We start from the raw sequence: 22,068 nt of genomic DNA on the forward strand, positions 1-22,068 counted from the left end.
GGCTGTTCCGGCCTGTTCCGTTCCGTTCCGGCTTTTACACCATCCCTTGTTTTTGTTCTGTGTGCAAGGACGCCTGCATTTTTAAGTGCTTCGTGACTGCTAAAAAATAAAAATCGACCGACGGAGATGCAGTGATGAGAAATGCTGCACCAGTTGAATTTCTGTCATGATTTCTAGAGAGGTAGCCGTCTTAGTTTGTTGCAGTATCTCCCACATGGTCATTTCCAACCCCGCCCCAGTAACATGAAAAGTAACATAGTTTTAGTCCTAAAATATTGTTCTCAAGTGTTGCTAACACATGCCACTGTTTTTGGTATGGTTTTTTAATATAATGGGGCTGTTCCGGCCTGTTCCGTTCCGTTCCGGCTTTTACACCGTCCCAAGAAAATATAATGGCTAATGCATTATTAAAATATTATTATAAGGGCTTCTGAAAAGCGTCAGCTAAAAGCAATGTTATAACTGAAGCATTATAAGGAAAACAGGAAAGCATAGCTTAGCAGGTGGAAGGTCCTTTTTCAGTTGAGATAATGAGAGTAACGGAACTTGAGGTTAGAACTGGTGGTCAGAAGAAATGAAAAATAGAACCAACCGAAAACAGTAGTTGATAACGCATCCGTTGTTTCTGAACTCATGACCTTATGGTTACATGATGGGTGGGAGGATGATAAAAAGCAATAAAGTAGGTGGGCCCAGCCAAATCAAACCCAAATATGGACATAAGTAAATAAGAGTAGGTGGAATATCAAATTAAGAAATAAAGGAGGTAAACTAAAGCAGGACCAACAGGCGTACCAGGATAGGCTGTAACCCCTTAAGTCTCTAACCAATAAAGAGACCGGGGAGGGACCTCTTCGGCCGGGCGAAAAGTATAAGAAGGCTTAACATGTGCTTGGGGTGTGTGCCTACTTTGCTAGAGCACCCAGACTTGCAATTCTGTATTAATAAAAGGAACAGAGTGCTTTCACCATTGTCCTTGAATCTTTATTTCAAATCGTATTTCTAACACTTGTATAGCAGGAAGGGTATTTGAGAGGTGCAGAGGATGCCTTTTGCACAGGACAGGAATACTGCTGAATTTTAACTGAGTGGCCACCAGCTTTTTATACATCCTTCCCATTGTACGTTGATCTTTGTGCAGAGCACAGATGACACAAAGCTGTTCAGATCCACCTCCAGTTCCTCTACTAAAATGGACTCCCTGCTTGCACTACACTCAACTTCCTAAGCAAAGCCAAACTTGCAGCTCAGCAACAACTAAAGCCTTGACTGCTTTGCATTAAGTTTCAGTCCTCCCTTCCTTGAATTCTAATATATTTCCCCCTTCCCTCCCCCCCTACACACTTTGAGGGTATAGGAACCACAAGTTGAGCTGCTTGACAATGTGTTAAAATCTGCACAGATCCACTTTCAGGCCACCGTCTCTCTTGCTCCACCTGGACATGTGAATTCCCCCCCTCCCCCAAACTGCAGGAGGAGAGCTTGGTGAACACGTTGTTCTCACAAAACTCATGAGAGCCAAGCCTAAACTTCTTCCAGGCATTTAACAACATGTGTTGAGTTTTTAACTGACCCAGAACAGTTGTTTTAAATGGATATTGTATCTAACCTGGTTTTATGCTTGTAATGGTTTTGTATATCTGTTTTTAATGTTCAGTGTTTTAATTTTTGTAAACCGCCCAGAGAGCTTCAGCTATGGGGCGGTATATAAATGTAATAGTAATAAAAAATAATAGGCACCAGCAGACATATTTGCACCATGATTGATATAGCTGCAGCAAACGGGCACAGTCCATTAGGCATGCATCCTGAACAAGTCTCTTTAGGATGAAGGGGGAGCTGTACAAAAGCATGCATATCTTGGGGGTTATGCTCAAAAGCTGCCATTTAGCCAGAAGTTCTTGTTTCAGCTTCACCCCTGCCAATTCCACCAGGATGCCACTTCCCAAAGCATTTGCTAGAGCTTACGTTATTTTAAAAAGTCAATTTATCAAAATAGAATTTACAGATTAGCATTTTGATGGTTATAAAAGTACAGCCTTCCATTCATGAATCTGTTTCACTGGATTATTTAAACATTTCAGAAACAAAACGGGAGATCAAACATAAAACCTGCAACCCTTAGCCAAAATCTGATTTCCACAGGCCCCAGCCTTGTTTATCAGGTGGTAAAGATCTGTTTAGCAATATGAATGAATATCAGTGTTGATGTGGCTTCCTCTTTTCAGACAAGAAAGTCATGACTAATGCATAAAACAGATATCCAAGGAGAATGAAGAAGGTGCAGGTCACTGGACCAATGCAGAACCATGAGGCAATGAAGTACACCATGAGTAAAGAGAGAAGAGTCCTGTAGCTTCCCAGAAATCTCAGGCTGACTCTTGGTTGTTGAACCTGCCCCAGCCTCTGCTTGCTCTGTGGGCTGTGCCTGGCCTTCTCTACCAAGGAGGAGTCAGTGAGATGACAGCGGCAGAAGCGCCCAAGGAAGTCTGCTCTGGCACAGACCCTCTCCATTTGGTCTGCAAACTGAAAGGGACAAATGCTCAGTCAACACATAAAGAAGGAAAAAGGAGAATTGCATGCTGTTTTTATTTACTTTTCTTAATCATTTATATAGCATGTTTGTTAAAATACTTTTGAGCTGAACAGTGAGATGTTTAGGACAGAAAATGAAGGACATCCTCACGCTGGTGGTGTATGGCCACCAACTTAAGACAGCTTTAAAAGGAGATTATACAAATTCATAGGAGCTTAATCAATGGCCACTAGCTATGATGGCTGCTACTTCCAAGAACAGAGGGCATGATGCTGAATACCAGCTGATGCAGAACAAGAGTAGGAGAGGGCTTCCGACAGGCATCTGGATGGACGCTGAGAAACAGGATTTTAGATTAGTGAGGCCCCTAGTCTGATTCACCAGGGCTCTTCTCATGCCTATGATTCTGCGAGGTAGGCCATTAATTGGGGCTTAGGAGTAGTGACTTATCCAAGGCAAGTGAAAGGAATTTATTTATTTATTTATTTATTTATTTATTTATTTATTTATTTATTTATTTCATATTTATACTGCCCAACAGCCTAAGCTCTCTGGGCAGTTTACAACTAAATTATGAAAAACCCAACAACCATGAATCCACAGGCTTCTCGGCACAAGGCAATGCAACTGACTGGACAGCATTTCTGCACAGTCTCATATGGAGGAGCCAAGGTAGTAAGGCCATTCTAACCATCCTGTGAAGAACGTACAGTAAGTGCAAAATCTGAGAACCCACACCAGAATTTCTCTTGGCATTATTATTATTATTAGAATATTTATTTGTATCCCGCCTTTTGCCCAATACTGGGTCTCAGGGCTTACCAACAAAGTAGCTGCCATGCACTTCTATCTAGGGAAGAAACAAGCAGCACTCATTAAAAGAAAACATTTTTAGGCCTTATACTTGTAGAACAAAGTTAAAAAGCAAGATGGAATAGTATTCTATTCCGCTTATTTCATTTTATGATGTAATAGTTTTATCTTGATTTTATTCTGTGCTATTTTTATTTTTATTATTGTCTGCACTGTATGTTTTAATGCATTGTACACCTGAGAGTATCAGTTATTGGACGGTTTAAAAGTATAATAAATAACAATAAAAATTAATATTGTAATTCTTATAATTCAATTGCAAACCAGAAAAAGTGCTAAGGAACCAGAAGATTCATGATTCCATTGTGATTTTTTTAGAAGTCTAAATAGTTGGATTTAAAAACAGCAACACTGATTAAGGTCTTTTCATGCTCAAAGCAACTGCAATACAGAAAGAGAGCTTCGGCTATTGGGCAGTATAGAAATGCAATAAATAAATAAATAAATATCTCATGGTAAGTGCAAATTCCTTGCACTTCAGCCGTATTCAGTTAAAAAAAGGGACAGAAGTTGTGAAAAGGTACAGTGCGCACTCTCCATCAGAAATGTCTCCTGTGCATAAGAGTAGGGAGGGCACAACGGAGGCGCCACTGTGCGCATGCTAGCAGCCAAAGGACTGTCAGGGAAGCGGCAAGCACAACCATCATGGTGGGCACAGCTCTCCTAATGACAAGGGGGCCAATCCGGGCCTTGGCAAAGAATGCCAGGCAGAAAGATGCCAATTTAGCTACTATTCGGGAGAGCAATTAAGACACGGTTGGAGAATGAGTTGCCTGTGGAGTGGGATTAGAATCTTTCAGATGCAGAAAACTCCCAGTATCAGATGCCATTGAGGAAGCAACCAGAGCTGAATGCTTCCGTACAGCCCTACACAGAGGCAAGAGTAGTGACTGAATAGGAAGAGGGGACGTTTCCCCTGCGACTTACTCGTTCATTGATGGCCAAAGACAGCCGGAAAAGCAGTCGCACGAGAGTGGCGCTTTCATAACTTCGGATAGGCTGAAGCTCAGGATCTCCTTGGTATTCTAACGAAAATCTGCGCAGACCATTGATGATCTAGGAGAATAACAAAAGTTTCAACTTCAAAGGTTTTGAGCCCCAAGACACTAGTTTCTGAGCTACAAAAGCTCAGGTGATGGTAACATTCATTAGCTTTGAAGTCATAGCAGGAGTCTGGCAGGGTGGCAACAACAGAGCAACTTTTAGACTCAATTAGAAGCAGTACACATGGATTTTTCCATAACTTCCCCCAATGGCTTTAATTGCTTTTTTCAGTTTAATAACAAACAGTTCTATACCTCTTATAAGAATACTATTAAAGTACAAGAATTCTGTGATATGGCTATTTGTAGATTTTGGAGGAAAGAAACAACTCCCTAATTTTATTTATTTATTTATTATTTACAATATTTATACACCACTGCCCACTCAAGAATTTCAGAGCAGTGGACAAATAGAATTTTAAAAACCCCAGAATAAAAACACATTAAAATACATTTTAAAAGAAATAAAAGTGTAAATAAAACTGCATCTGGAACAATGACATTTTCAGGAGGCGCTGGAAGGAATATAAAGTTGGTGCCAGCCTGACCTCCAGAGGCCAGGAATTCCACAGGAGGGGAGCCACCACGCTGAAGGCTCTTCCCCTGGTGGACTGCAATTGGACCATACGTCAATGAGTATGACCTCAGTAACCACACAGGATGATAGGAGAGAAGTATCTCAGGTATCCTGCTCCCAAAGTTGTTCAGGGCTTTGTACACTATTATAAGAATCTTAAACCTGGCCTGGTAGTGAATAGGAAGCCAGTGCAGTTGCATGCTGAAAAGGGGCAGCTCCCGGCAACAGCCAAGCTGCTGCATTCTGCACTAGCTCCAGCTTCCGGAGCAGCTTTAAGGACAGCCTGACATAGAGCGCATTGTAGTAATCCAGCCTTGAGCTAACTCATGCCTGTACTTCTGTAGCCAAGCTATTCCTGTCCAGGAGGGGCTGTAGTTGGCGAACCAGCCAAAGTTGGTAAAAGGCACACCGAGGCGTCGTGGCCACTGGAGCCTCCAGCAACAGAGATGGATCTAAGAGTACCCCCAAACTACAAACCTGATCTTTCAGAGGCAGTGCAACCCCATCCAGAACAGGCAATGAGCCTGTCTCTCAGACTCAGGAACCATTCACCCACAGGGCTTCCCTCTTGCCAGGATTCAGTTTCAGTTGATTGGCCCTCAACCAGCCCATTACTGAGTCTAGGCACTGGTCCAGACCACAGCCTCACCTGATTCAGTTGTCAGAGGGAGATAGAGCTGTGTGTCATCAGCATACTGATGGCACTTGGCTCCAAATCCCCTAATGACCGTTTCCAGTGGCTTCATATAGATGTTAAACAACATTGGGGACAAGATGGCGCCCTGTGGAACCCTACAGCTCAATTGCCAAGGGGCCCAAGAAATGGTCACCCAATGTTACTCTATGAAAATGGCCCCGTAGGTAAGACTGGAATCACTGTAGCACAGTGCCTCCATCCCACAGCAGTCTTCAAAAAGAGGATTGGAAAAAGATGTTTTGGCCTATGACCTTGACACAGTTTTGAACCACTCGCATCTACTGAAAAAGTAATGTTTAATTGCAACCTGGCAAAACTGGCTGGGCAGGCCACCGTCTTACCTGGTACCTGCCAAGTGGTGTGAGAGTTAGCCCATTTTCACTCTCAATGCAATCTGGAAGTTGCTTCTTTCCATTCTCTTCCTGAGCTGCCCCCCAATTCAACATCAGCTGGCTCAGTTGGGCTTCATTCAACTGGCAAAAATTGGAAAAAGGAGCTATGTAGTTACTATGCAACAAAAAGGCAAACAAAATACATGCTGAAAGTCAAGGTACCCAACTGCACAGAACTGAAATCTCCCCACATGTTCTATTGCACTGAAATGCCTCCCCATATAGTGAACAGATTTCCAGTTTTATCTATTCTGCCGAGAGCCTGAGCAGCCAGGACTGAGGCAGCAACTGGGGGGAAGGGAGTCGCGAAGGCAGGGCACCGGTCGTAGTCTGCGGTGGCGAACTACCAGCGGCTGCAGCAGCAGCGACCAGCCACCACCTTCCTCCATAATAACAGCCACCACAGTAGGCCGCTCAATGCTGCACCTTCCAGAGCTGCATGAGGGGCCGGTAGAGGACTGTGGAGAAGAAGGAAACTTTATAACCAGCAGCACAAGGATGGATTTCCCATCTGCCCAACCAAAGCCTCCTGCCGATGGCAAAATCATTCTGCCAACACCAGTTTAAATTCCTGCACTGAGCAGGGGGTTGGACTCGATGGCCTTATAGGCCCCTTCCAGCTCTACTATTCTATGGTTCTATGAAATACCCTCACATCTTAGGATGATCAAAACCTGCATTCTAGGGAAGGCCAGGCAGAAAGCGGCAGGCTGCGGTCGCACCCTAGGGAAGGAACCCTTTTCACCACCCCATTTCGCCCAGGTCCAGCCCTTTACTTTTTCTCTTGTCAGTTTCAGAACCTCTTCCTGGGCTTTCTCAGCACTGCAAAGCAGACAACTCTTAAAACCAGAGAGAGTTGCAAGGCCTTCAAGGATCTGGAATATGAGTATCACCCTAAAATAAGGATTTATTTTAAAAGAAAGGCTGCTAAATGACCACCCTCTTTCTTAAAAGCTCTTGCTTCAATTACTTTGCAGTGGCTAGAAAGAAAGTACAAAAGAGAATTTCCCATCCCTCCTCACTGAGAAGAGCTTTTATGCAGGCCAGGCTACAGCCCAAAAAAAGATTTTTGGGAAAACGAAAAGAAGTAAATATACCCGAAATATCTGACATAAGTATTCCAGGGCCTTCTCCAAGTACTCGTCTGTCTTTTTAATACTGTCTTGCCCAATTTCATCCAAGTCATTGCCTGTATAGGAGCCGTTTAAGTCAGCTGATCCAAGCCGGAGCCAGGAGAGGAAGGGCGGCCTGGCCATGGCCTCCAGGGAATGGTCCGAGATAGACTGAGCCGCCTGCTGGGCCTGGCCAATGAGCCGTGCCAGTCGCAACACCTGGGGGGTGGGGGAGAACACAGCTCGTGAAGGGGAGAAGCACATGCGCTCGTACATAGACAATTTTGTTGGCCAGGTACGCAACATGGAGGAGCAAAAGCATATGTAGTCAAAGACAAACTGGTTCTAGACTTCAGGTCTGCAAATCGTCTGGAGTCGTTCTGGCCCAGAAGAAAGTCAGGATCGATCCCCGTTCCCTCCTCCAGGATTCCCAAGTTAAGCACCACGTTTGTCAAGCGGCAGTGGCCACGCTTGTCCTGAGCTTCCCAATCCTGTACGAACTAGATGGCAGCTTACCAGGCTTCTGACTTCTGGCCCAAACATCTGCTTGTACTGGAAGTCCTGTCCTTCAAGGCTGTAAACATGGCTTTTCACCTTAAATGAAGCATCTGTGATGTTTGGAGTCCGGGATGACAGGAAACTCCCTCCAAGAGAGGGACTCATGAAGAGGCGGTGCTGCCGGTGAGGAATGACAAGGTCTATTTCTAGGAAGAGCTGCTCTCCTGCAAAGGGAGGCGAGAAGCAGCAAATCCATGACCGCCCTCGTGTTGTGTGTGGATGCCTCACTGCTTGCAGCTGTGACCAGCAGCCCCAAGGAAGGGCTTCTGTGGCACTTGCTGGTGCTTCAACTGCACTCAGGAGGTCAACAGGATGTAGCAGATCTGATGCAGGGTTTGGACTTGGGGAGCTAAGGGTCATGAGGGCAGTGGCTGTCTATGAGCGTTTGAGATACAGCAAGGAAAGGATTTAGACAAGCAACCAAATCAGCCAGGTTTCTCAACTGCCTCCCCCAGAGCTAGAAACATCTTCTCTGATTTGCAATTTCTTTGCCACCAAAGGAAAACCAACATGACACTGGCGAGCCATCTGCAGACAGAATGGAGCCAGGTTTCTGGTGCTCCCTTTTACCTTTCTGGATCATTTCAGCAAGGTTGGGCTGGGCGAAAACCTTGGCCACCCTGAACACCATCAGGGCATTCTTGGGGCTGACCAAGTCCGTGCGGAGAGCTCGGTTCAGAAAGCCAACGAAAAGCTTGGTGTACATCAGCAGGTTCTCCTGAACGAAAGTCGCCCTTTTAAAAGGAGAAGAGCCATCTTGAGAACACAACAGACGTGCTGCAGTCCCTCCCCTACTGGGTCAGGCCACAGGGAGCATCGCGTGAGAAGTGGCCAGCCCCCCTCAGAGCCAAGCTGGAAAACGCCTTGCGCCGCTGGCCCGCTCCTGCTTCAGAGCAGGCTGGACCTGCATAGGAGGCACCTTCATGCAGCAGTGCCCAACAAGGCCCTCTCCCTCCCTCCCACCCACCTTCCCGTGGCAGGCGGAAGTGCTGATTTTGACCAATGTTGTGTAGTTTATTTATTTATTTAATTACATTTATATGCCGCCCCACAGCCGAAGCTCTGCGCGGTTCACAAAAACCGCTACTTGGCTACTTGCCCACTGGCCTTTCCTGATGAGCAAAATCAGCCGAGGGAGGGGTGGCTAAGGGAGCAGAGGGAGGTGGTGACTACCACTTCTGAACCACCCAGAGTGCTTCAGCTACAGAAATGTAATAAATGAAATGAAAATGTGTGGCTTGGTCAAAAAGGCCGGCCAAAAGCTGTAGACCCCCAAGGCCCCTTCCAACTCTGCTATTCTATGATTCTATGAAGTAGGATCACGCCATTTGAGACCACGTGTGCTCCAGGTCCTCCTTCCAAGAGGAAACAGTGATGGAGTCGCCCCAGGAAAGTGAGACCCCAAAGAGACCACGCATAGCAAGCTTGCCTCTCTGTGGCAAGTGCCCTTTCATGATGGCATCCTTTCTTAGTGCAGGCAGCCCTGCAGCAGCCAGGGGCAAGCTCAGGAAGAAAGCTTCTCCTTCTGGCCACCTTCCCCCACTGTAGCCACCACACCACACTGGAACAGGGACACAAGGGGCCATCTGTGGCAAAAGCCACTGCCTAGGACTGTTGGCTACCATCCCATCTTGGTTGCCGCCTCCTCCTCCTCCACCTGACTGTTGGATCCAGTTGTAGCAGTTCGGCCCGGCTCAGCACTCACCATTTTTCTGCCACGCTGCGAGGCAGCAACTCTGCACTCTGCAGTGGTTTCTCAGGGGCGTATCTCCAAGGCTGCAAGTAGCTTAACCACATCTCCAGGACCTGGGGGAACAAGTTCACTCTCTCAAAAGAGCCCGTTTGGTTTTCTTCTCGCTCTCCCTCTCGGCATCTCGTTTCTCTCCGTGACATGACAGACGCAGAGGCCAGCTTCCACCCCACCCCGCAAAATGGACAGGGCTTTTGCACTCTCCCAAAGGATCAGGGTTGCACCTTGGGCCACCTGATGAACCAGCAGTCTTGCTCTGCAGCGAGTACCTCTGCCATCAGCTCAGGTCAAGCAGCAGCTGCGGCCCCTCCTGGATGAGCAGCGCCCCAGGGTAGCCACTTCTCAACTGGATTGCTACGGGGCCACCCAGGAAGACTCCTCAGGCACAGCACAAAATACAGCAGCTAGAGGACTGACTAAGTAGGGCCGCTTGACAATCCATTTCTACACACAAGTCAAAATGCTTCAGGCCTGGCCGCTTGAAGAACCACCTTCTCCCACACTCCAGCATCGGCCGTGAGGTAGGTAGTGACTGGAGAGGGAGCCTTCTCAAATATGGGATACCCTCCTTAGAGAAGCTGGTCCAGCACTCACTCAGGTGCCCTGTTATGCTAGGCAAGGTCTCTTTGGCCCAGCTTCCCAGCACGTTCTATACCTGTTCAAGGGGTGTTTCTACAGCTTTCCTGGGTTTTAATAGTTTTGATGCATCTTCTGCAATGCTGGTGTGTTTTTACAATTCAACTGCTTCTATTTTCACGGGTGAGCTGCCCTGGGTGTCCTGTTACTAAAAGGCAACTTCTACTTTGACTCAACAGAAATAAACAGGCCTACCAGCAAGTTCTGTGGCCGCAGTTGCCCACATGTAGAACAGCTGAGCCATTTTGCCTTACTAGGTACTTCCTCCCTCACACCCCACACTTAATAGATCTGGAAAAAGGCCCTCAAGTTGCCCTAAAGGCATTTCTAGCAAACCCTCCCTGTTCCTATTTTCAAGTGTTGCAATGCAAACTTCTACACCCAAGGAAATGGCTCCAGGCTCACGTTGTAGCTCCTCCTGTCCTTAAGGAGATGCCTGTATCCTTACTCCAAGAGCCTGGAGAGGAAGGATTACTATGAACCCCATTTTAAAGATTGGGATTGTTGGCCTTAAAAGCATGCAGGGATCAGGAAAGCGGGGACTGGAGCTGCCTCCAGGGACATCAGCCTCAATGCCGATGGTTTTCTAAGTCTTTCCATGTTAATTTCTTTTCTAGCAACTTGGTCTCATTTTAAGGCAGCGCAAGACAGTATTCCCAAGGGCTTTTGCATGCTGGAAAACATCAGCCATAACTCCCCTGGGATCACAAGAGGACATTCAATGGAATACCTACGGCTCTGAAAGAGGCATCCAGAGGCCAATGGCCAAAGCAGTGCTGCAGAAATATGTAGAGTTTCTGCTGAACGAACCGGGGAATCACAATCCTGCAAAGACATCCAACACACAGAGGCCCCAGAAATTGAGCAAACAAGCAGGAAAGGAATCCTACCATTTTAACAGAATGCTGTTTTGGGGACTGTCGGATGAGATGGTCGTTTTATAGGAAGTATTGCTATGTCTGAAAGGCTGCGGCCATCAGAAACAACGTTTTTTGCCACAGGTTGTTTGGTCTTCCTTGTCATAAAATCTCAATCACGCTGGGGGAAGGGCTGCTCTGGCAAGGGTCCGTCCACAGAGAACAGATTTGCCTTTTTGTCCAAATATAAATCCATCCTTTTCATTCAAAGCTAAACATATTGTTTCTATAGTGCTTCCTGGTCTCTGAACCCTTCCCCCAACACACCCGGAGGATTTTGTGCTCGGCATTCACTGAAGCCTGGCTTCTCGGGGCCTACCTGACCAAGGTGTGGGCAAGGCAAGAAGCACCACCTACCTTTTGAATTCCTCCAGGGGACTGGCAGCGTGGGAATGCCCTCCAGGGGAAGAGGCCTCTGGTTTCAAGCTATTGCTGAAAGCATGCAGGTGCTTCACAAGCAGCCGGATAACCAAGACTTGCTCCTCCGTGGGCTTGAATGACTCCTGGATTGAAAGGAGGAGGAGGAGGAGCAGGAGAAAGAAAGTAGTAAGTTCTCTCCCCACCACAGAGGAAGACCAGGACAGAGAGCTCAAGCCCCACAGAGCAGAAGGTGAAGCAGAACAAAGATATGTCCACAGACTCTACAGTTTGGTTCTAGGCCTAACTGTCATGTGGCCCAAAAGTGAAGCACATCATTTCCATCCTGAGTGCAGGAAGGTAGTTTGGGTTGCTACTGAGAAGGGGGGACACTTATTCCAGTACAATAAAAAGAAAACGGCCAACAGCTCCCTCACTTTACCAGGGCTTAGGCTCTGTGCCCAATAAGTGAGCAAGAGGCCTGCAGAAGGAGCAAGCAGAGCAAACAGCCATCAGGTAGAAGTGCAACGATCCCCTCACAGCAGGCCTGCGTTTAAGTCTCTGCTTAAATGCCACATTTTACCCTTGAAACAGGAATTAGTCAATTAGGAAGAACCAGCCGGTTCACTCCATTTGGAGACCTCGTCATGGATTCAAACACTGCACCTCCAAAGTTGAGAGGAGAGTGGAAAAGGGGGCATGAAGGAGGTGGTGGATTCACATGGGTGGCTGTTCTATGGAGCACTGAACAGGGGGCACAGCTCAGGCTAAACGACAATTGCCATCATCCAGCTGCTTCATGGCAAAAGAGAACTTTTAAACAAAGATCTAGTTTTAAAGAAGCAAAAATGTAACATTCTAATAGAGCCTCTGCAGAAGTCATGGGGACGACAAAATGGAAAAGGAACAAAGAATATGCTGTTTATTTTAACAGGATGCCTCAAGCTGGGGCTTATGAGGATCAGCAATATTTCTCACTCCACGGAAAAGCTTTGGTAGCTTGAGATTGCCACCACTATGGTGGATGAGGCACAGCACTTGATCTGCCTAGAGTGTCTTACCAATTTACTACTGAAATCATGCAGGAACCTACAAGTTTGAGGCACTTTGCTTCTCCTCTCCGCTTGTGACACATCACAAGGATCCATTTTACAGAAGGCAGACAGGTGAGGGTTAAAACACCAAGCACTAGGAGCTGGGACATTAAACACCAGATTCTGCTTAGTTTCAGCCTCTAAGCACATGCTGCAGTCACACTTTAAAGCACCAGTCTAAAGTCATGAGAACTAGAAAGTTACCCCTTAAAACAAAAGAAAGCCAAGGCTCCCAAGATTAACTAAACCATACACATTGCCTTCTTGAAGTACACCCCCATGTCCTGGCCCCAGGCACCACAAGGAAAGAACTTAGGGGATGCAGGAAATCCCAGAACCTCTTACAGCAGGAATGACTGTGCAGAAACTGTGCTCCAACCCTACCCAGAAGAGCCGTCATTTCCAGGGTTGTTTACTGGGAGTAGATTACAATTATGTTCCACAAACGCTTGGTCAAGGCAAGAGGCCTGCTGTCCCCAATACCCTCTTCCAAGCAAAACTCACTCCCTGGAGCAAGGGGAGAGCGTGGGCTCATGAAATCACCGGCAAGGCACCCTGCCGGCAGCAGCCATGGGCTGTGACAAGCCGCTCTCTTCCGAAGGACTTGGAAAGCAGCTCTGCACATCTGAGGAGCGCCTGCCAGGATCCTCCTGACATTCAAGCTTTTTGACATTTTATTTAACTGGACAAAGCAGCAACACTGTCCAGCACAGTCAAGCATTGAAGACACTGGTGGAGTCTTCCACCCCACTGTGGAATTACCGAAAAAGGGCACCAGTTGAGTAGGAATAACAAATGCAAAGGGACACACGACTGTTCAAGGAATATTATAATGAGTAACAACCCGTAACAAAAGTAATTGTACAAAGTAAGGAGAAAATGGTGAACTGAACAATTCTACACACAGAGCATATATGTTACACATACATAAAGGACAAATAAACAGTAACTTTTACAGATGGGCGAAGGTGTGAACATAAATGGAACACAAGTTCTATACAAGCCAGATAAGGACTTTAAGCCAAGCAAAGTATTTTTACAGGCACCCGGTTCAGTCCTGTTTCACCATGTTTTTGGTTTCTTCAGACACCTGTCTGCAGAACTTGCCACTATTGAAGCAGTTTGAATAAGTCGCCGGGGATTGAGCAAAACCTCCTCTGGAGGGACTCAATAAGAATCCAGGACGGAAAGATTACTTGAAGTTTTCAGTGTTTCCTTACTCCCGCAGCCTTGCTCGTTACAGATGATTTTGTTTTTCTGAAAAAGTCAAAAACATGGTGAAACAGGACTGAACCGGGTGCCTGTAAAAATATTTGGCTTGGCTTAAAGTCCTTATCTGGCTTGTATAGAACTTGTGTTCCATTTATGTTCACACCTTCGCCCATCTGTAAAAGTTACTGTTTATTTGTCCTTTATGTATGTGTAACACATATGCTCTGTGTGTAGAATGTTCAGTTCACCATTTTCTGCTTACTTTGTGTCCGGGTTTTGATTTTTAGTGTCCATAGTTTCTATGTTACCCAGGCAAGTGCAAACTGTTGCAAGGAGTTACATCAGCCACTTAAAGGTCAGAAGATAATTGGTTAACGACCTGACAAGTGTGATTGATTGTCAATTAAATTGTAAATTGGTAGAGAAAGATACTGCTGTGTATATAAGTCTTGTGTAAAAGCGTGTCTTTACCTCTCCTGTGTGAATATGACGTTGCTGTGAGTATATTGTATAATATTGTAAATATGATCTCTATGTCTTTAACTCAGTAAAATATTGCTGAAGAAAATACTGTTGCTGTCGATTATCTCTGTGGCTGTCTTTACTTTCTCTGAGCCTGCCTGGAACGCTGTATACTTTGCTAATCTCTCCAACCGGAGAGGAATTTATCCGGACGACCTCAACACTTTGTACAATTACTTTTTGTTGCGGGTTGTTACTCATAATATTCCTTGAATAGTTGTGTGTCCCTTCGCATTTGTTATTCCTGGGGCATCACAGGGGATAGTTGCTGCCCATGGGAGAGTCCAGGGGTCCTTGTCCCCAAGGGAGGGAGATCTCCAGGTCTGAGCTGGACCTTGTCTTTCTTTGCGACAAGACGGAGAACGCCAAGTGAAATGGATCTGACCCTCTGCCAGGGAAAGGGTCTTTCCAAAGTCTCTTGGTACCAGCAGCCTGTAGAACTTCTCTCAGTGCTGACCAACCCACCCACCACCCATCGCCCTGCCTGCATCTCCAGTCTGAGAACAATGAGGATTCCTCCAAGGAGACTCCATGGCCAGAAGCAGAACCTCCATGGGCTACATTCAGTCTGCATCTCAGAGATTCTGCATCCCCACTGTGGGCTCTCCTTCCAGTCACCCTATGTGTGTCCACAACACACTTTGCAGATTACATGAAGGATTTTTTAAACAAATAAAATAAAGTAAAAATGAAAAGATGGAAATACTTGATACGTGTGGAGGGCCTGGTAGCTGGAATGGGCAGGATTACTGTGGTGGGTACTGGATATACTGAGCCGGTAGTGGAGAACCTCCAGCTGAGAGACAACACAAGAGGGGAAGGGAAATGGAGAGAAAATGAAATGGAAAGAAAACAGAAAAACAAACAATGAGAATGAGCCAGGAAGGAGGAGGGAGGAAAAACAAAAAACAAAACCCAAGCATGAGCCCAATGCCACTGACGAGCACAACGTGCAGCCCCCTCTTCTCCACGGTCTTTGCTCACAACAGCCCCAAACACATTCTGCCAACTGACTTGCTTTGTAGAAGCCTCCTCAAAGCAAGCTTTGGTCTGGAGCCAAACATCGGTATGTGTGATAGGATTTGGATAGGTGGCAAGGCTGGTGGTGGGTGAGCTGAAAGCATTAGGAAGAAGGGGCTGGCCACAACGCTGGAGGCCGGCTCTGCTGACGGGCCTCCTGGAGCATCTGGCTCATCACCGATGGACGGGAGAGAGGCGGGGCCCACCCCAGCACGACCGCAGTCTTGCCAGAAAGAAAGGCCTTCTGAAATCCGGCACTTGGCAGCAGCTGTCAAAGTGTTCAGCCAGTCCCCCTGCAGAGCCCTGCTTGGGTTTCCCCATCCCCTGCAGCTTCCCTGCTTCTGTTTCAGAACGCAAAGCCCCTTGGGGTTGGCAATAGGTACCACCTATTGCTATCAGGAGGATGCTGCTGAATTACAGAAATGAGCCTTTCCATGCAGCCTCTGCACAATGTTTGCTTTCCTGGACATCGTCCCAGGCTGGCCTGACTGCACATGCAACTATCAGGCCTCAGAGAAGCAGCTACGTGCTATCAGCCCCTGCAGTGCTGCAAGGGACCCTGGTTGTGCACCAATCACAGGTGAGGGGCTGCGTTATGCTAAGTCAAAAGTGTACCTAAAGCTTTCGCTTATCAATTAATGAGAAAAAATACTGTGTACTGCATACACATCAAAAAGCTGGATATACAGATACAGACTTAAGTTTAATTGACAAATTTTGAGTAAAGAGTTATCTTCTCAAAGGTATAATTCAAATTTGAGCTTATTTAGCCTGAAAGGTGTATGTTTCCATTTTATAAGGAATATTTAATAACAATGAGATAATTAAGACTGTGAGTCCTAATTTATGGGGCAGTTGGTAATGTTAGTTATGAGGTCATTTCTGTACAAAAACGGTATAAATATGTGCTGATTTTAGGATGTGGGAGCTGCTTTTTAGAAGCTGAACAGCTGAACAGCCCTACTCAATACTGAATAGTGAGCTTGGTACTTAGAATGAAAACTTTCATTTTCAGGTATTAAGACTAGAAGTCTAAGAAGAGATGTTTAAGGGATTCTACTCCTTTTTCAGCTATTAAGATCTTTAGCAATGCTCTGTTTAACAAAATAAATGTTTTTATGTCATTATATGCAAGTTATATTCTAATGTCATAGTATAAATATATTTCTAATGCAAAAGATAAATAGATCAAATAAGATTTTCCTGTACTAATTCTTGTTAGTACAAAACCTAGATTGTAACCCACAAAACAATTTGCACACTTCATTTAGAAGTCTTCAATCTGCTATTAAGAACATAAGAAGAGCCCTGAGGCTGGATCAGACCACGGGTCCATCTAGTCCAGCACTCTGTTCGCACAGTGGCCAACCAGCCATCGGCCAGGGATGACCAAGTAGGACATGGTGCAACAGCACCCTCCCACCCATGTTCCCAGCAACTGGTGCACACAAGCTTATTGCCTCTGATACTGGAGGTAGCACACAACCATCAGGGCTAGTAGCCATGGATAGCCTTTGCCTCCAGGAATTTATCCAACCCCCTTTTAAAGCCATACAGATTGGTGGCCATCACTACATCTTGTGGTAGTGAGTTCCATAGTTGAACTATGCGCTGTGTGAAGAAGTCCTTCCTTTTATTTGTCCTGAATCTCCCACCCATCAGCTTCATGGGATGACCCCATTGGGTTCTAGTATTTTGAGAGAGGGAGAAAAATGTCTCCCCGTCCACATTCTCCATACCATGCATAATTTTGTACACCTCTATCATGTCTCCCCTTAGCCTTGGCCACTTCACAGCTCACTCCTAATTCCAGATCATTTATGAACAAGTTGAAAATAATCAGCCCCAATACCGATCCCTGTGGGACCCCACTATTTACTTCCCTCCATTGGGAGAATTGACCATTTATTCCTACTCTCTGTTTTCTGTTCTTTAACCAGTTACTGATCCATAAGAGGACCTCTGCTCTTATTCCATGTCTTCTAAGTTTATTCAGGAGTCTTTGGTGGCGGACTTTATCAAAAGCCTTTTGGAAATCCAAGTAAACAATGTTTACCGGATCACATGTTTGTTGACTCCCTCAAAGAATTCTAGTAAGAGTAGATTGATGGTGCTATATAAATAAATAAATAAATAATAATAATAATAATAATAATAATAATAATAGTGAGACAGGAGTTGTCTTTGCGAAAGCCATGTTGATTCTTCTTCAGCAGGACCTGTCCTTCTATATGCTTACTAATTTTGTCTTTAATAATGCTTTCAACCAACTTACCTGGAACAGATGTCAAACTAACCGGCCTGTAATTTCCCGGATTCCCCCTGGATCACTTTTTGATAATTGGTGTTACATTGGCCATCCTCCCGTCCTCTGGTACAGAGCCTGAGCTCTGTATTGCATATTTTTGTGAGGAGGTCCGCAATTTCATATTTGAGTTCTCTGAGAACTCTAGGATGGATGCCATCTGAGCCTGATGATTTATTTGCTTTCAAAATAAGGTTGAGAACTTCATCTTTTGTCACCACTATTTGCCACAGTTCCTCAGTCTCCCTTCCTGAAAACATCAGTTCAGGCACAGGCATCTGTCCTGTATCCTCTGCAGTGAACACTGTTGCAAAGAATTCATTCAGCTTCTCTGCAATTTCCCTGTCCTCCTTTAGCTCCATTGTCATCCAACGGTTCAACTTCTTCTGGTTTCCTGCTTCTGATATATTTAAAGAATTATTTATTGTTGGACTTGATATTATTAGCAATGTGCTCTTAAAATGCTTTTTTGCATCTCTTATTGTTTGCTTGCAACTCCTTTATGCCAGCTTGTGCTCCTTTTATTTTCCTCACTTGGGTAAGACTTCCATTTTTTTGAAGGAAGCCCTCTTTTCTACAATAGCTTCTTTAACACTGCTTGTTAGCCATGCTGGTGACCTCTTGGACTTGGTGCTACCTTTCCTAACCTGTGGAATACATTTTAGTTGGGCTTCTATTATTGTGCTTTTAAGTAAGCTCCATGCATTTTCCAAGGATTTAACCCTCTTGATTCCCCCTTTCAACTTTCTTTTCACTAGTTTCCTCATTTTAGAGAAGTTTCCTCTTTTGAAGTCAAGTGTGAATGTGTTGGATTTCCTGGGCAATTTCCCACTTAAGCATATATTGAATCTGATAGCACTGTTACCGCTTGGTTCAACAATATTTACATCTCGTATTAGGTCATGGGCAGCACCACTTAGGATTAAGTCCAGGGTTGCCTCCCCTCTGGCCGGTTCCATAACCAACTGTTCCAGGGCACAGTTATTTAGGAAATTTAACCTCTTTGTCATGACTGGTATATGAATTTGTCCAGTCAATGTGAGGATAGTTGAAATCACCCATTATTACAACACTTCCTCGTTTGGAGGCCTCCCTGATTTCATTCTCCATCTCAAGGTCACTTTGAGCATTTTGGTCTGGGGGACAATACCACGTTCCTAGCACTACATTAGTTTTGGGGCCCTGCATTGTCACCCACAGCATTTCTGTGGAAGAGTCTTCCCCATTTAGGTGCTCTAGTCTGCTAGACACAATGCCCTTTTTGACGTAGAGAGCAACACCACCCCCAGTACGCCCTTCCCTGTCCTTCCTGTAAAGTTTGTATCCAGGGATGACCGTATCCCACTGGTTCTCTCCACTCCACCAGGTTTCTGTAATGCCCGCTATGTCCAGGTTCTCCTTTGAAACCAAGCACTTCAATTCTCCCATTTTGGCTCAGAGGCTTCTAGCATTTGCATAGAAACACCTATACATGGGGTCCCTCCCCAGCTGTCTCTGCCGTGTCACTTTTTTCCTGATGCACTTTAGCCTCTTTGATTGGCTATCAAGTTCTATCCTGTACTGATGGCCTATTTTGCTCCCCTTCTACATTGGGACAATCAAAAACATGTTCAGATACATCTCTTTTAGATGATCTAACCCAAACTGGATGCTTCCCCCAGGATTTAGTTTTAAAGCTGCTCTGCCACCTTTTTTATGTTTAGCGCCAGCAATCTGGTTCCATTTTGGTTTAAGTGCAGCCTGTCCCTCTTGTACAGGCTCGGCTTGTCCCAAAATGTTCCCCAGTACCTAACAAACCTGAACCCCTCCTCTCTGCACCATTGTCTCATCCACACATTGATACTTCTCAGCAGTGCCTGTCTAGCTGGTCCTGCACATGGAACTGGTAGCGTTTCAGAGAGAGCTACCTAGGTGGTCCTGGATTTCAACCTCCTGCCTAGCAACTTACATTTGGCTTGCAGAACCTCACGACTACATTTCCTCACATTGTTGGTACCAACATGGACCACAACAACAGGCTCCACCCCAGCAGTCTACTATGCTATCTAGATGCCATCTAGATGTTCGCAACCTTCGCACCAGGCAGGCAATTTACCATGCGGTCTAGACACCCGTCACAAACCCAGCTGTCTATGTGTCTAATGATCGAATCTCCCACTACCACAAGCCCCTTTGTGGTAAACAAGGATCTAAATACTTCCAAAGGACTGAACTGCAGGCAAAGAGCTCAAATCCATAACACCCCAAATATGCAAATGTAGGTTTTGCGCTCCTAGCGCTTGTGAAAATGACAAGAAAATAAAATGGCTAAATTAGCCCTCTGTGCTGGTGAAGGGCAGAGAGCACTGTTTTCACCATAACAAGTGGGGAAACCCTGAAGACAAAGTAAGCCCTCCGAAAACTCTCAGCCCCCACTGGTTTGGCAATCTCATCTCAGAAGGCCAAGCCCACCACCACTTTTTCTGACTCTCTGGTCAACAAAGTCAATATAGAAGCACAACACAAGCAGACAAAAGTTAAACTACAGGACACAATACGACAAAAGATGCTGTGCACCTTCTCCACCTCGAGCTCGTGGGGAACAAACAAACAGGATGACAAACAAACAAGATAGTTGGGGAAAGAAAAGATGGACATTTTCAGGGGAAGAAGAGATAATTTTAAAATCTCACCCATACCCAGGAGCACCAAAGAAAAATATACAGATATCTAAATTTTGTATTTAGAACTATTTTAAAGTCGCCTTTAGGTGTGGAACCCTGGCACGGTAGTCATAGAATCGTAGAATAGTAGAGTTGGAAGGGCCCCAAAAGTTCACTGAGTCCAACCCCCTACTCAATGAAGGAATCTACCTTAAAGCATCCCGGACAGAGGGCTGTCCTGCTGCCTCTTGAAGGCCTCAACTGTGGGAAAGTCCACAACCTCCCAGGGTAATTGGTTCCACTGTTGTTTTGCTCTAACAGTCAGGAAGTTTTTCCTGATGTCCAGCTGGAATCTGACTTCCTGTCACTTGAGCCTATTATTCCGTGTCCCGTACTCTGGGATGACTGAAAATTGATCCTGGTCCTCCTCTGCGTGACAACCTTTTTAGTATTTGAAGAGTGCTATCACGTCTCCCCTCAGTCTTCTCCAAGCTAAACATGCCCAGTTTTGTCAGTCTCACCTGGACACAGTACTCAAAATAGGGCCTAACCAGTGCCAAATAGAAGGGAACCAGTACCGTATGTGATTTGGAAGCTATACTTCTATTAATGCAGCCCAAAATAGAATTTGCTTTTTTTACAACCACAACACACTGCTGGCTCATTTTCAGCTTGTGAGCTACAACAATTCCAAGATCATTCTTCTTTATAATCTGCTCCAAAAAATTTCCCAGGGATTGATGTCAGACTAACTGGTGTGTAGTTCCCAGGTTTCTCCTTTTTGAAGACGGACATTATCCCTCTGGCACTTCACCAGTCTTCCACGATTTTGCAAAGATAATAGACAGTGGTTCTGATTATTCTTCTACCAGTTCATTACTCTAGGATGCAGTTCATTGGGCCCTGGAGATCTGAATTCGTTTGAAGTAATTAGGTGTTCCTTGACCATTTGTTTATCAATCTCAAGCTTCAATCCTTCCACTTCAGCTTGTACTTCATGTTTGCCAAGGGGATGATAGATCCTCTTTCAGGAGAAGAATGAAGTAGGAATTGAGCAATTTGGCCTTTTCTTTGTCCTTACTGAGTAGCTGAACCACCCTTTCTTTCCTGCTTTTTACTGTGCACGTACCTGAAGAAAGCTTTTTTGTTGCTTTTAGCATCCCTCGCTAGTCTCAGCTCATTCTGATCTTTAGCCTTCCTGATGCCATTCCTGCACATCTGTGCTACCTGTCTGCACTCTTCTTTTGTAGCCTGGCCTTCCTTCCACTTCCTAAGTGTCCTTTTTTGTTTTCAGGTCATCACTAATCTTTTTGTGGAGCCACATTGGTTTCTTCTGTAGTCTTCTATCTTTTTCCCTTGATGGAATTGTTTGTAATTGTGCCTTTAAAATCTCTCTTAGAAACTCCCACCCATCTTGGGACTCCTTTTCTCATAAGGGTCACTTGCCATGGGACCGTACTTATCATTGTTCTGAGTTTATGAAAATCAGCTTTCCTAAAATCCAGAGTACACGTATGGCTACACTGTAGCAGAAAGTTATCAGTCACACATGTCAGGAATTTCTTGGAATGGCCACTTTTGGCAGAATTTGTCTCTGAACAGATAGCGGGGTAAATGAAGTCCCCCAGCACTTCCTTGAAACACTGGCAATTTACTTTTCAAAAGTTTCATCCTCATCTTCTCCTTGATCGGGTGGTCAGTAGTAGACTGCGACTATTATGTTCTTTTTATTCCTTGCCCCATTTATTTTAATCCAGGTGCTCTCCCAGGCTCATCCTCCTGTATTTCTGTGCAGGGATAAGTATTTTTTTTAACACACAGCATT

At 45.3% G+C, this 22,068-nt stretch overlaps 1 protein-coding gene across 3 annotated transcripts in view; it reads right to left on the reverse strand.

The window, feature by feature from the left end:
- Nucleotides 1-1,969: 1,969 nt before the first annotated feature.
- Nucleotides 1,970-22,068, reverse strand: part of SMPD4 (sphingomyelin phosphodiesterase 4) — a 34,350-nt gene continuing 14,251 nt past the window's right edge. For 2 of the 3 annotated variants that reach the window (XM_063144007.1, XM_063144006.1), the window contains exons 11-20: nucleotides 14,983-15,072; nucleotides 11,449-11,594; nucleotides 10,909-10,999; nucleotides 9,494-9,594; nucleotides 8,359-8,522; nucleotides 7,747-7,952; nucleotides 7,216-7,449; nucleotides 6,068-6,199; nucleotides 4,337-4,465; nucleotides 1,970-2,526 (exon numbers count right to left, since the gene is read on the reverse strand). In XM_063144007.1, the coding sequence (XP_063000077.1) occupies nucleotides 2,200-2,526; nucleotides 4,337-4,465; nucleotides 6,068-6,199; nucleotides 7,216-7,449; nucleotides 7,747-7,952; nucleotides 8,359-8,522; nucleotides 9,494-9,594; nucleotides 10,909-10,999; nucleotides 11,449-11,594; nucleotides 14,983-15,072 (1,620 nt within the window). In that variant the 3' untranslated portion in view covers nucleotides 1,970-2,199. The remainder of the gene's footprint in view (nucleotides 2,527-4,336; nucleotides 4,466-6,067; nucleotides 6,200-7,215; nucleotides 7,450-7,746; nucleotides 7,953-8,358; nucleotides 8,523-9,493; nucleotides 9,595-10,908; nucleotides 11,000-11,448; nucleotides 11,595-14,982; nucleotides 15,073-22,068) is intronic. The other variant, XM_063144008.1, reaches the window with a different exon arrangement.

The sequence above is a fragment of the Elgaria multicarinata genome, chromosome 18, assembly GCF_023053635.1.
Source record: "Elgaria multicarinata webbii isolate HBS135686 ecotype San Diego chromosome 18, rElgMul1.1.pri, whole genome shotgun sequence".
NCBI classification, from domain to species: domain Eukaryota; kingdom Metazoa; phylum Chordata; class Lepidosauria; order Squamata; family Anguidae; genus Elgaria; species Elgaria multicarinata.